The sequence below is a fragment of the Clarias gariepinus genome, chromosome 8, assembly GCF_024256425.1.
Source record: "Clarias gariepinus isolate MV-2021 ecotype Netherlands chromosome 8, CGAR_prim_01v2, whole genome shotgun sequence".
Classification (NCBI taxonomy): Eukaryota; Metazoa; Chordata; class Actinopteri; order Siluriformes; family Clariidae; genus Clarias; species Clarias gariepinus.
The window spans coordinates 19928733-19944288 of NC_071107.1; the positions used below are offsets into that span (position 1 = coordinate 19928733).

The 15556-nt window shown below is 36.2% G+C and overlaps 1 protein-coding gene across 1 annotated transcript; it reads left to right on the forward strand.

The window, feature by feature from the left end:
• Nucleotides 1-351: 351 nt before the first annotated feature.
• On the forward strand, nt 352-7603 carry aifm2 (apoptosis inducing factor mitochondria associated 2). The gene is made up of 9 exons (XM_053501400.1): nt 352-456; nt 2732-2915; nt 3036-3151; nt 3234-3353; nt 3481-3573; nt 3677-3785; nt 4468-4614; nt 4930-5130; nt 6660-7603. The coding sequence occupies exons 2-9, from the start codon at nt 2741-2743 to the stop codon at nt 6812-6814; spliced, it is 1116 nt and encodes a 371-aa protein (XP_053357375.1). The 5' UTR covers nt 352-456; nt 2732-2740; the 3' UTR covers nt 6815-7603.
• Nucleotides 7604-15556: the final 7953 nt, after the last annotated feature.

The window sequence follows — 15556 nt, forward strand, 5'->3', positions numbered from 1 at the left end:
TGGGGAAAATGCATAATAAAAATTAAATTCCTGAATTCTATCCAATGGTGTCAAATACACTATGAATAAATCCAATAAGACATTAATATATGATTATATTAATCTTCATTTATTTTTAACACATGCTTAAATGAGGAGAAATTAGTTTACATTACCACTATTTTTTATATATATTTTATATATATTAACTTAATATAGCCATTTGTTTAAAATATATATTTAAATTATATATATATACTATTATAAAAGTAATTGTGCTGTCGCAATTACATAACAAAAGAAGTGGAGACCGCCCACTTTGGATGTAATCTCCGCGTGCTTTGCAACGTGATATTTCTGCGCATGTGCGTAATAAAATCGGGCAGGATCATCGTTACCTAATCTGCGTCTGCTGTCTAATTCACAACACGTCGTATACGATGCGTGTCGGGGAATCACACTGATTGTAACTTTAAGGTTGGTGTGATTCATTGTTTACTACTTAGTGGTGTGAAAGATAAACATTTTAACAGTAGGTTACACTGTCTTATGGGACTTTTACTATACTGTTCAAGTGGACAAATGGTTTATTTGTAAGGGCTTGGTCTAACAACCAGTTAAACTAGGTTACACTTAATGACTTGCGAGGTGATTTTCGAGTCTGTCAGCAGTAGCCATAAAATGACAGAAGTACCAGCAAGCATTTAATTCAACAGTTATCGGTCATTTGTGGACTGTTCCTGCACGGAGTAATAATATATTCGCAGCAGTTCCTGGTACTCTACTTCTTTACCAAAGCTATGTGGAATAGACTGCGATTTCCGCCATGCTGGAGAGAGCTAAAGCCATAATGCACCAATGACAATTAACTAAATGATCAGCAGATCAGCAGTGAGATTAGTTTTAAAGAGAACATTAAAAAAGAAAAGGACAACGTCGTGCTTAATAGTTGCTGTATGATTTGCTAGTCTTTCTGGCGAATCCTGTTTTCCCCGTTATGATTGGTTGTAAGAATTTATTCTGATCTATGATTGGTTAGATCTCCACAGATGAGCCAATTCTAGAGCACGAAGGCGGAACTATAGTGTAGCTGCACTTCCTGCTGCTTTCTTTTAGAGCAGATGAGGTTTGGGGCTGAACTTGTTTAGGGTACAAGTAATTTAATATCTGAGGGTGAGTTACGAAGTGTATTATTTCAAGAGAAGAACAATTTTTAATTAACCTGTTAAATATAAATAAACAGAACAAAGTGAAAGCTGCAAAGAGCCACTCTGAGCCATTTTCTCAACCAAGCTGCATGTCTCTGGAAATGTTTTGTTGTGCAGGAATCTGAAAGAAAACGATGCATAGTACAAACTAAATAAACCTGAATTCTACTAGAAGGGGAAAGCACCAACAGAGGACTGTGTACTGTCAATGTTTATGCTAGCCCAGTAATCTAAAATGTAGGGAATAAAAGCATAATAAAAAATAACTACTGAAAGTTATCCATTGGCATCCTTTTCACTGATGACCAAAATGCACACTGACTGATATTTAAGTGTATATATCAGATACACTGTTTACAGTCATATTATATTATATATATATATATATATATATATATATATATATATATACAGTGTGAATCTGAAACACTTCACATTTAGGTGCATCAATGAGTTAAAAAATATTGTAAAACAATATGAATATACTGTCTCTACATGTACATAATGATTAAATGTACCGGAGGGGAGTTAAGTAACTGTACACGAGGTGCACCAGCAAGTTGCAATTTTAATTAAAATAGAGAATGAAAGAACAGTAAGTCCCCAACCTTCAAATGAGTTCCGTTCCGAGAGCTATTTCTTAATAATGAATTCCAACGAATATTGGTTAGGTACTTGGATACTAACACAGTTGGCTGTACACAGTATAAAACTAACATGTTCCATGATGGTTGAATGATTCATGTTAAAAGAACAAGCAACGTTTACACTTGCTTCCGGACATCCTAGGATGCAAGCTGCACGCACGTGGCAATGTATGGTGGACATGTGATCTAACTAACGCAATTGAACATGCTTGACCACATGTTCTCATCTTTGAAAGTTCGTAACTTGAATGTTCACATGAGGGACCTGTTTTTAGATTTTCTGAGATCCTGTTTATGTGGCTCATATGCCGAATATGAGCTGCCTTAAATCCAATTTTAAAATCTCATTTTTATGTTGTGCAACATTTTAAATAAACAGATCTAAGTCACTTAGGTAAAATTCAGGTTTTGACTTGCTGAAGCATTGTAGTGTATGAACCCTAGGTATAGGAATAGGTTTACATTTTACATTAAGGCACTTGGCAAACGCTCTTATCCAGAATGACTATAAAAAAGTGCTTAAGTTTCCATAATTGGATAGATTCTTACACTGGTTTACTAAGTTGCAAACTAAGTACCAGTCAAACACTGTTGGGAATTTTTGTTTGTGTTTTGGGGGGGTTCACCCAAGTAGTGAAGAAACAGATATGTCTTAAGTCATCGTTTAAATATTGCATGAGTCTTAGCTGTACGGACATCTAGAGAAAGTTCATTTTCCCACCTAGGTTCCAGAGTCTAGATGTATGTCATCCTCGATCTCTGAGACGTGGTGGGCTTAAAGCAAATTGCCCCACAATATGAATCAATAGTGTGGCAATATGTAGCCCAAAAAAGGATGATCAAATATTTTGTTCTTGTATTTAGATAGGGGCATTAATGTATTTTTATTCATTTCAGATTTACACTATGGGAGGCCAGTTGTCCATTGATGAGAAGGTTCATGTGGTAATTGTTGGTGGTGGGTTTGGTGGCATTGCAGCTGGCATGCATCTTAAAAGTCACGGGGTACCCTTTATCTTGATTAACCCTTTAGATGCATTTCATCACAATGTTGCATCACTGCGCGCTTCAGTTCAAAGTGGTATGTCAGCATAACACATTTTGAAATAATGTATTCTTACTAAAGTGATTTTAAATATATGTAGCATTTCTTTTGGGTATTTTTTTTATGTGTAACAGTCACTGCTTTTTATTTACACAGGCTTTGCCCAGCAAACCTTTATCCCTTACAAAAAAACATTTGGCCTGAATTTCCTTCAGGGCCGTGTGACACAAATAGACACTACAGAAAAATTTGTTGTGCTCGACAATGGAAAGGTATTTACTGATGCTTCTTAAAAATAAGTAACTATCTTGCAATATTGGTATTAAAATCTAAACAATGTGTAACTTTTTATAGGAAGTAAGATATTCACACCTGATTCTCTGTACTGGGTCAGATGGACCTTTTCCTGGGAAATGCAGCAATGTGGATACGTACCAGAAAGCCATAAAGAAATATGAAGATATTGTAAAAGAGGTGGAACTTTTAACTGTCATACTAAATTTCTCCTTTTCTGGAGGGTTACAAACATGTCTTATCATGTTATCAACAAAACAGGATTTGTCTAAACAGGAAGACAATTCAGTATAATGTCCTTTCTCAGGTCCAGGCAGCTGACTCAGTGCTCGTAGTTGGTGGTGGATCCACCGGGGTGGAAATGGCTGCTGAGATCAGGACAGAATATCCAAACAAGAGGGTAATTATACTTGTTTAAGAAACTGCTTTTACGGAGCATTTTAATAACTAGAAATACAAATTAAGGATTTTTATTATTAATTAAAATTTGTATTATTATGCAGGTTATTCTTGTTCACTCACGTGATACCCTAGCTGATTCAGAGCTGCTTTCCAGTGTAAGAGAAGAGGCCAAACAGGTACTACTCGAGAAAGGAGTGGAGTTATTTTTAGGTAAATCTTTATGATGACATTTATATATTTCCAATACATTCAAACTACAGTACTAGTCAAAAGTTTGGACTTACCTTATAATTCAATGGTTTTGTTTAGTTATTATTATTATTATTATTATTATTATTGTAGTAGTATTTTTACATTCTAGAACAATCCAGGAAAATTAACAGTCAGTTGTTATTTTAAGACACAAAAGTCAGTTGTTCTGGTGTAGTTCTTGCAAGAACAGTTTTGTCAAGTTCTCCTGCAAAACCCATCAAGCACCATCATGGAACTGGCTCTCATAAAGACCATCCCAGGCAAACAAGACAAAAACGTACCTCTGCTGCAGGGAAGAAGTTATTTCAAGTTACCAGCCTTAAAAATCACCAATTAACAGCATCTCAGATTAGAGTCTTTATGAAGGCTTTGCAGAGCATAAGCAGCAGACACAATACCAACTGTTCAAAGGAGATTATTGCATATTTTATATTCAGCATTGTTTTACAATGTTAAAAGAAATTAAAAACAGGAAGAAACCAATGAATTAGAAGGTGTGTCCTAATAATATTTATTCTTCTTATTATTATTATTATTATTATTTATTAATTTTTTTTGGCAGATTTGGTCTTGGTCTTTAAATGTTTACAGCATAATTGGTTAGTCCAAAATTCATTTAATTATTTTTTTTCATTTTCAGGACAGAAAGTTTCAAACCTTGATGAGCTGGAACTGAATGTGAAGGGCAAAATGATAAAGACGGATAAGAACGAGCAGTTTACTGTTGACCTTATTATTTTCTGTACAGGGAATAAGATCAATTCAGATGCATACAGGTCCAGTTTAGGTCAGTAAATAAGTAAATACCCAGATAAATGAGATTTTCTATAAATGTGGCATTTATGTAACATGAGTGTGAATGTTGACCAGTGGTCTTAACACAGTTGTAAAAATGGGAATAAATACAGTGGTCACCATTGGCCTTCTTAGTTGGTCTACAGAGGTTTCTAGCTGGATTTATAAATCTCTGCATTTATGTATATTTTAATGCTTAATTGTTAAATGTAGATGTAACAGATATATTCTGACACACATTTCTAGTGTTAAAATTGATATATCCATCCATTTCATTCTGTTTGCTATGTATCTACTCATGCTTCAGCTGGGTCTCTGGCACAGAATGGAGCCCTGAAAGTGAATAAGCACATGCAGGTGGAGGGCTTTGAAGATATATATGCTGTTGGGGACTGTGCTAACGTGAATGAACCAAAGATGGCCTACCATGCTGGACTTCATGCCAAGGTGGTTGTGACAAATATTATTAACAGTCTGGCCGGAAAAGCACTGACGTCATACAACACAGGTAACATATTTCACCCTTTTCTTAGATTGTACCCTTTGGTTGCATGCGCTAATCTTGCAGATGGCTTTGATGTCTACATTCATTTTGCACTTTATTAGGGACACTACGAGGTGGTGTAAATGTTTCGAGATTTATGTGCCATTGATCCGGTCACTTTCGCTATGGGGTTCTCTCTCAGACGCCTTAAAACCTGGCTGTAGAATTTGCTATTGACTGTTGCTGGGGATGAAATCTTGATGCGCAATGTCACTTTTGACACACTGACTTATGAAGCTCTATGCTCCCTGTGACTGTGTGTGCAGTTCATTGTATGGTCAGAATCATCGAGATCACATGTTTTCTCCATTCTGATTATTAATGTTAACACTGAAACTGCTGAAATCTTATCCTTGAGAGCCATTTCCGTATGCTTGAAGTTACCGCGGTCATCTGTAAAAACAATACCATGCAACTCTAAACAGCATGAGACCACGCAGACATCATACCACTAAGAAAGGAGATTAATTTTGTCTCCTAAATGTGAAAGTACTTTGGTATAAAAAATACAAATTAATCCCAGAACAAAAACAAAGAACCATGTGAAGACACTAGATGGAAACGGGAACAAACATATTTATAGCCGTAGTAAAACAAGTCCTATATCAATTAAACCTGAAAGGCCGGTGAAGCCATTGTTTAAAATGCAAGCTGAAAGAGGCCAGTAGCATCTCTCAAATACTGTTATTTCGACATTTTACATTCTTAAAATAAAGTAGTGATCCTACCAGACCTAAGACAGTATTTTTTTACTAGGATTAAATGTCAGGAATTGTAAAAAAAAACTGAGTTTAAATGTTTCCGGTAAAGGCGTATGCAAACTTCTGTTTTCAACTGTACAGTTCATTTTTTCTGACCAAGTGCACTCCTTCATGGAAACGGTATTTCCTGATGCCGGTGGCCATTTTTAAACGAATAATGCTCCCTGCCCCGCTGCAAAAATGTTTTTAAGAATGGATTAAGAAACAGAACATTGAGTTTGAGGTGTTGACAAGATCTCCGGATTCTTTAGATCTCAGTCTAATTGAGCATCTGTGGGATGTGCTGGACAACCAAGTCTGATCCATAGAGGCCTCACAATTTACATGACATGACCTGTTTTAAACTTTCACCTGCACAACACACATGATGTTATTTCTATCTGTTATCACCCAGATGAGGATGGGTTCCCTGTTGAGTCTGGTTCCTCTCAAGGTTTCTTCCTATTGCCATCTCAGGGAGTTTTTCCTTGCCAACGTCGCCATCACCCTTGGCTTGCTCATCAGAGACATCATCTAGACACATTTTTTTCACCCATACACACTTCCAAATATTTTCTTTCCTTTTTTTTCTAAAAAAAAGAAAAATTGAATTAAATTGAATTTTGACAGAAAAAGCAAGACCCACTCAATATTATCGGCCAGAACATAATGTGTGTGTGTGTGTGTGTGTGTAAAAACCCGTGTGTGTGTGTATAATGCATTTAAATTTTGTCTCTCTGATTTCTTTTGTAGGAAATGTGACAATGCTGTTGGCTATGGGCAGAGATGATGGTGTGGGACAATTCAATGGTTATAAACTACCTCGCTTCTTAGTCACTAAGGGGAAGAGTCAAGGCTTACTGCTGTGGAAGAGCTGGATGGAAATGGGACAGAAAGCACCTAGCTAGTAGGTAGCCACAGGGTCTATTATTGTGCAGTACACAAAACTACATTCATCTAGTTCAAGGAGATTCCTATTCCTATTGGTGTGGTGGTAATTTTGTTATCAGCCTAAATAGAAGGACATATATGCTGTTAATTATATATCTTCAATGTAACTAAAGATTTTTTAATAACAGTACTGTATCTCGCAGTGTTTTTAATGGGTTCACATGGAAGATACATGTTTAATAAAGTGTACTTTTCCCCCCTGACAAACAGTTAAAACATCTTTACATACAGGTGCCATGAATTTTTTTTTCACTTATTTTTTCTTTTTTTGTAATGTCCAACAAAGTCCATTTGTTAAGTGTTCACATATATACTGCTGTAGTATAGTATGTAGTATATATAATACCTCCATGCAATACAGGGAAGACATTTAAATGTAAAATCACAAGATAAATATTAGATGATGAATCAGGATTCCAGCTTTTGTTTACTAACCTTTACATCTACTGTAGATTAAACAAACCTTTTGTTTGACTTTACACATTTTTGTGAGCCTTGTGAAAACTGTTACCCAGTGTCCTAATATTATATGCTGTTCAGTTTACTGAAAGACTGTCTGTCCAATAATTTGTTTTCCCTTAAAAAGTGTATAGTCTGTCACCAAGGAACGTATGATCTTAGATGGCTATCCAAATGTAAATATTAGGAAATTAAATTCTGATATAACGTATCATGCTCATCTTTTGATTTCAAGCCTAAATGCCCTTGGTGTATAGCAAAAATGAATAAATTTACCTTGCTTTGGACTCTTATGTGTTCCATGTATTCTGTAATAGTTTTTTGTATTATCCTTTTCCATGGAAGAGGAAGTAGGTAAATGACTTTCAGAAAGGTTTTTTTCTTTCTGTCTCTAAACCTAAAGCTACACGTTTTAGATCACAAAGGGCTGGTTATTAAAGAGGGTAGCTCAGTGGTTAAGGCATTGGGCCAGGGGTAGCTCAGTGGTTAAGGCATTGGACTACGGTTCGGAAGATCCCAGGTTCAAACCCCACAACCACCAAGTTGCCACTGTTGGGCCCTTGAGCAAGGCCCTTAACCCTCAACTGCTCAGATGTATAATGAGATAAAAAAAAAAAAAAAAAAAAAAAATGTAAGTCGCTCTGGATAAGAGCGTCTGCCAAATGCCTAAATGTAAAGAGAAACAATAGTGTTGTTTTATCAATAATTCACAGCCCATGACCTTCATTTGGAGTATAAGCACAACCTCAAGCAATGACATTTGTTTAATGCATTCAACATAATTTTCCAGTGAAAAGATCACATTTACAATGAAAACAAAATCAATGTAAAGTCAGTATAAATGAAATAATGTAATGTATCTGGTATATATGCTTTTGTTAAAACAGTAACATATTGTCACCTCTAGATGGTGACAATATGTTTCAAAAACGTAACTTGGGTTTGATCCAAATAATTTACAGACAGTTAAGTATTCTACACTCTTAAAACAAAAGGATAATTTAGGGCTTTTGGACAAACAAGTTTGCCTCCTAACAGGACTCCACTTGAAAATCTCTAATTAGCAGACCATTTGTGAAGGGAAGGAGAACCTACAAAAAAACTTTAACTGTTCTTTTAGAGGAAGGCTAAAGGCACCTTCAGGGTTGTACATTAGCCTTTTTGTTTTTAAGAGTCTGTGTAATAAAAGCATGCAGGTGCCTGTATGTGTGTAATTCCACTTTTCCACAAGGTTTACCCGTGCCTGATATGATTCAGTTCAACTATGGTTTGTTTTTTTCAGTTAGCTTACCAAATCCTGGAGTTTGTCCAAAACCATGTGTAGTCATGCATGGCAGATTTTTTTGTGTGTTTTTTTATGCACTTAATTTTTCTTAAATCATTATATTCACACCTCCAGCTATTGGGACTAAAGAAAGGTGAGGTATGTATTGTTAAAGTAAATGTCATGGAAATGGGGGGAAAAGGAGGTACCAGCAGACATTTTAAATAAAGTATTACATATGAAATAACATCATATGAGATTATGTATGAGAACAATAAAAAAAATGTGAAAAGCAATCTCAATTTCTGGTGCAGTATATACTGCATGCATACTTTTTTTTAACCCATAAAATAGCATATTAAAACATGTTACATTTGCAGCACTTCTATTTATATTGTCTAAAAACATAGGTATTGATACAATGATACTGAAACATGATCAGATTATTTATACCTTCAAAATAAGAGGATACAAGCATGCTTAGCTTAACTTGATACTAGAATCCAGATTGAACATTAGGTCATAGAGATAATGGTAAAGGAAAACTGAATCCAAAGGTTGTTTGGCATTCAAAGAATTCTTCTTATGTATACACTGGCTGGTCAGAAAAATGTCAGTGTTTAGATTTATATAAGCAAATATTTAAGGGTCTTTGATTGAATAATTGTACAAAGGGCAAAGTGAAGAAAAATAAGTATATTGCTAAACTGTCCTTTAGGGAAGAAATGTGGTCAGAGAACAGCATTTACACACACACATACTATGATGAGCCTCACATGATTGGGACTAAACTGTGTGGCAATAAAAAACCACTTGTTAGAGAGACTAATCAGAAAAAGGCTTCCATTTGGTAGGGGGCATAAAGATTGGACTTTGGAGCAATTGGAAAAGGTCATGTGGTCTGATGGTCCAGACTTACCCTATTCCAGAGCGATGGGTGCGTCAGGGAAAGAAGGAAAGTGTGTGAAGTGATGAGTCATTTTCACATGTGATTGGCCAGAACCATCCAGACCATAACTCAATTAAAAGTCGTTGGGATGCAATGGAGAGACTTTAAGTAGTGGTTTGATTCTCCTATGATCAATACAAGAACTTGGTTAAAAATTATAATGTTCCATAAGGTTGTAATTATTTAAAGATAAAGGAGGCTCAGTGAAATATTAGAGCATGCATTTTTTTGGGCGAGGCAGTGTAAATCAAATCTTTTTTACCATCAAGTTTGATAACATTTTAAATTTATTATTATTATTATTATTATTATTATTATTATTATTATTTTGTCGTTGTTGGCTTTCAAAAGCTAATGGCACCCTATTGTGATTAATAGCGTTAGGCATCCTATTTCATGTTTCAGGAACTTTGGAGCCACATTTGGCTCCCCCTGGTAAGAGAATAAAAGAGGGCTGTCATTTGATCTTGCAACAAGATATTTCCTCAGGTTGGCACAAAAATGGCTCACTGATCTCCTAGAATAAAACAAACAAGATACACTGCAATATACTGTTATTGAAAAACCTTTAGTCACATTGAAGGTATATAATGAACAATATGCAGGTCCTTCTATTTAGGCTGATCACAAAATTACCACAAGGAAGAATTTGCAAAGATGCACCAAACCATCAGGATCCGACTCGCTTTATAGGTCAGGTAAAAATAGAAAAATAAAATACTCCAAAACATATAAAAGCTTTGTAAATCAACAGAATTGCCTGAAAATAAAGCAGGTGATACCTACAATAGTGACAAACCAAAATAGAGAGACTATGTGGTATCCCTTGGGGAAAAAGATTAGTATCGTCAGAAAAGTTGTAATAGCTGCTACATGTAATTTACAAATTCACACATAATTTATGAATGGTACAATAATATTAAACAGAGCATTCCCTCCAAGTTCTGACTTGGCGATCTGATTGGATGAGAAGCATTCACAGCTGGTGATAATAGATGGTAACAACACTGGGTGTTAACAGTGGTTAGCACTGTCGCCTTGGAGGCAATGTCCATGTTGTCTTGGACATTGGACATTTTTTTTTGGACAGTTGTGGAATGAATAGTTCTCTAGGAACAGCAAGCTGTATAGCACACAAAGGCCAATACTATAAAACTACACATAATGTGGAATTAAATTATTATTATTATTATTATTATTATTATTATTAGAACTATTATATGGTAAATTAAAAAACTGTTCTAATATGAAATCATATAACTGTGTTGTTTCAACTTATATCCTCATGACATTCTATTTTTTACATAATAATTTAAATCGATGCACATATAAATACAAATGTATAGAATCATCTTGTACTTTGTTACCGTATTCTAATATTATGTAGTGTCTTCATCACAGATGGTACGTCTGGTGTACAAATCAAATAATAAAATACTTAAAAAACAAAATTCTTTAAAAAAAACAATTTCGGAGGCAATTTATTTAAACTCAGACTGAATAGATTTAGTGAACTGAAGCTGCATTGCGGTCTAATGAACAAACAATATTACTCATTGAATATGAAAGTTGTTAATACACCTGACACTAACTGTATGTTAATACAACAAATAGTTTTTAATTCCACTATTAAATAGAATGTGATTTTTAAACACAGGGTTTTGTGTACATTTTAATGATGATTCATCAGTATAGATGTGAATAAAACATAAAATTAATTCATTTTCCATGCTGTTTATTCTGTGCTGGGTGGCATGGGTGGTGGAGGCCTGGAACCTATTTTAGGGGAATTTGGGCATGAGACAAGGGAAACCCTGAATGATTTGCCAACCCAGAGGTCACCAGTTTAAGGTGGGCAATTTGAAAACAATAACCAGCCTACAACGCATTGACCATCATCAGACTAAAACCCTCCAAAACTGGGAAGAGCAGAGTCTCCTCTCACACATACTGGAGGTGAAATTTAAACCCCCAACAAAAATATCTTGTTTTATGGACATAAGTTTAAGCAAAGTGAACATAAAAATTAATTTCCATTAAGCTCATAAGTGATTGTGTAAAGTAAACATAAATGTCTTATGTCAGTTGATAGACTTAAGCATTTGTGTAGAATCTACACAAAACCTTTGTCTTGCATAAGGATTTAAATTTACAGAGTATGTATGTGATCTGTAAGATATTGCCATATACAGCAAATAAGCTTTGCCTGTTTTTTTTTTGTGTGTGTCTGCAAGTTCTTGCAGGAAACTGCAGTTTTTCTGCAAAATCTGCAAAAATGTGTTATACAAACACCATCTGGCCAGGGACACAGATTACATGCATAGCACCAAGTATATATTTATTATTTACAACATTATAACAACAGTTTGATTCACAAGAAGTGCATTATGATTGTAAGCAACTCCATTTAAAATTTGGAAATCTCAGCTGATCCTTTAAGTAATTATTATTATTTCACTATGGCTTTAGCAGCTTTCTATAAAACATTTACTCTAAAGAGAGTGTGGTGGATATGTTTAGTCTATTATGTATAAGAAAGCTGTGTCAGACAAGGACAGGGCTGTGTGCTCTCTCCTTTTCTCCACCCTTTGTATACCATTGACACCTCATAGACAAGACCAATGTTACAGGCTTGATTCACATGGATCAACAATAATACAGTCAGGTAGTCATGTACAGTAGTATATTCCGTTGTACCATAATCTCCAAAGATCTCAAGTCAGACATCAACACATGCACTACAGTTGAAAAGGCACAACATAGGATGCTTTTCCTGAGACAATTTAAGAAGCTCACATTGCCTCAGGCAGTACTGATCCAGAGCAACACTATAATTGTGGAGTCCATTCTTACATCATTATGACTATCTGCTACAATGGAGCTAACAAAGAGGACACTCAAAACGTGCATCACATCATCTGCTTAGCGGAAAATGTCTTTCTTCCATCGATCAGCCACAATCTGCCCGAAACAAGCGGTACAAAGGAAAGATCATCTTTGATCCATTTCACCCTGGACACTCACTGTTTAAACTGCTTCCATCAATGAAAGGCAACAAAAACCAACACCAAATGCTGTTGCTTTACAACAGTTGACTTGTTCCATCTCAAATCAGACGAGATATCATGTGATTCATAGTACCTTTGCTGTCATATCATTAGCTTTTTATTTATGTCATCTTACTCTCCATTAATCCTTGTACATGCACTTTCAGATATCATATTACATATAAGAAACATGTCTTGTAAATGTGTGTTTAATGCTCTGCAATTATATTATTATTAGTAGTAGTAGTAGTTCTTCTATTCCCGTTTATCTGTGGAGCAAATACCAAGTTTCTTTTTTTATATGCACACTTAGTTATTAAAACTGATTTTCAGAATGAATTTAATTTGACTGTGAAGTGGCATCACCATGAAAGAAACTGAACTTCACACTTCTTGTAACTGACTCAAACTTTTTCACAGATGCTGCTTCAAATTAATTTAAACCGTATCAGTTTTAATATTTACCAGCACAGTGGCATAGTGGTTAACCCTTGCAAATCCCATTATCGAGTTTGCATGTTACCTGTTCTTGGTGGGTTTCTTCAAGGTACTCCAGTTTCCTTCAACAGTTCAAAAACATGCTTTTTGTGTGTAAATGTGTTTGGCACTTGTGTGATGGATTGGCACTTCAGGGTTTACCCCGCATTGTGCCCCAACTTACCTGGGATTGGCTCCAGGCCTTCTGCAGTCCCACACAGGATAAAATGTATAGTTAGTTAGTGAGTTAGTTAGTTAGTTAGTTAGTTAGTTAGTTAGTGAGTGAGTGAGTGAGTGGGTGGGTGGGTGAGTGAGTGAGTGAGTGAGTGAGTGAGTGAGTGTTTGATTGATTGATTGATTGATTGATTGATTGATTGATTGATTGATTGATTTAGTTATTTAGTTATGGGCCCATATAATAGGATAGATTTATGACTGGTATTTTTTTCTTTTTTTTTGCTGATTCATCTGTTCACCAGTGATACATTATATGTGTGCTTGTCTTTCCTGGCATCTAAACATCCAATACAAAGTAAACAAAATGTACTTCAAACTAAACAATATACAAAATTAACATTACTAGTTGTTTAAATTTTACTTTTTTACAGTGTTAGCAGTGGAACACGGAATGTGTGGTAGTCAGAGAAAAGATGGAGCAGGTAGAAGGATGTTTTTCTGAACTACCTTAATGGATTGTGATGTGGATTTTTTGGGCTTGGGCCAGGAGCTAATGCAGCATCATCTTGCCACTCCCTGCCGGCAATGCAGAGTCAGAAGAAGATGGCATGACTCAGTTTAATATATAAAAAAGAAATAAATAATTTTAAATATGAACTACATTTAATGACATTTATTGAAAGTGCATGAAATAAAAATGCAAGATGCTCTTTATTCTGAAGGAGAACAAAATGGTTACTGTGTTGTCTCCTGTTGTGTGTGTCCTCTGCAGTGGTCTGAGCTGAGGTTGACATCATACGCTTTTATGAGATCACTCTTAGTCCTAAATCATTTAGCATATTGTTGCCATCTTAGTCCATTCTCAACTGGAATAAGCCAGAAAAAAAGTGGACTTACACCAAAATTTCATGCAGGTATAACAATCATTGGATGCCATAGAACTTTAGAAATTATTTACCTTAGCATTGCGTGTCATTTTACAGGTCATAAAACCCATTAAATTTGTCAGCCATTCCTGCACTTATCTCATTTGCTTCAAGTCACATGATGTTTTGCATCCTAAACTCTGTCTTCTTGTCTAGGATACATGAAATCATGTACTGTGTAGTTTCAAATTCAATTATACAGCCAATTTGTGTGCTTTGAGCTTTAAGGACTTTGGGAGGTGGCCTGGGTTTTTTTTTTTACTGTCTTGACAAATCCGTTGTCCCGGACTGTCCTGGGTGTATTTCTCCCTGTTGGTCTAGCTAATAAGGTGGGTGGAGTTGGGGGTTAAAGATGGGAGGAGTTAAAGAAGAAATCCACAGCCAAAACAGCCCACCCCCAACTTATGTACTGCATGGGAGCCTGTATTTACTTTGCAGCAGTGGAGACCAGAGCATCATCGCAGAGTGCACTGTTACCTAGCGTGGATTCAGCGCATCATCGCTCACTCTCTCCTTCACTCACTAGCCTCACAGACTGACTGTTTCCTGCTCATTCTCTCCCTCTCTGCACATCATCAGTAAGCAAGAGTGAAGAAGAGGCTGCGACTTCTGCAGCTCCAGAAGGAGTGGACGGAAGCAGCCTGAGCAGACGCAGCATATTTTTGGGCCAGACATCACTGGACTCCAGGCTTGAGTGCTCTCTTTAGAAAACAGCCACAATGTGTGACTGTTTTCATCTGGCATTCCCCAACTGGCATGCACCAGCTGCGGGTGGGCATCATCACTTTGCCTCTCCCTGTCTCTCTTTCTATTGCTCAGCCTTACCCTCTAGCTTGCTTTATGCCTGCTATTTTTATCCCTGATCCAGCCCTTAGCACTCCTGCCTGGCAATATATCCTGATTCTTGCACTGCAGTGACTCATTGTTTGTGTGCTTGTGTGTGTGTGTGTGTGTGTGTTTGTGTGCGTGCGTGCGTGCGTGTGTGTGTGTGTGTTTGTGTGCGTGCGTGTGTGTGTGTGTGTGTGTGCGTGTGTGTGTGTTTTAGAAGAAACTTTAGCTTTGACCTTGTAAACAGCATCATTGCACAGCGCTGTTGAGGCATTGGCTGCAGTGTTTGTGAGTGTGCTGGGTGTGTCTGCAGTAAAGTGGGTGTGGCTTTGCTGTAGGCGTGCACACCATCACATATAATTTAATGTGCAGTCTAGAATAGGTGTGTCTGCAGTATTGTGAAAGGATTTTTAGATTTCTGGGGCTTATTGTCAACACCTGCAAAAGATTAGCATAAAACCCATACTACAGTACCATAATTACTGAGCAGTGGCAGAGCCTGCGTATGTTTAGATGTTAAGTTTTAAGGTATTTTAAGCCAAATTTTTAAGTTTCCTTTTGCATATTCCTGC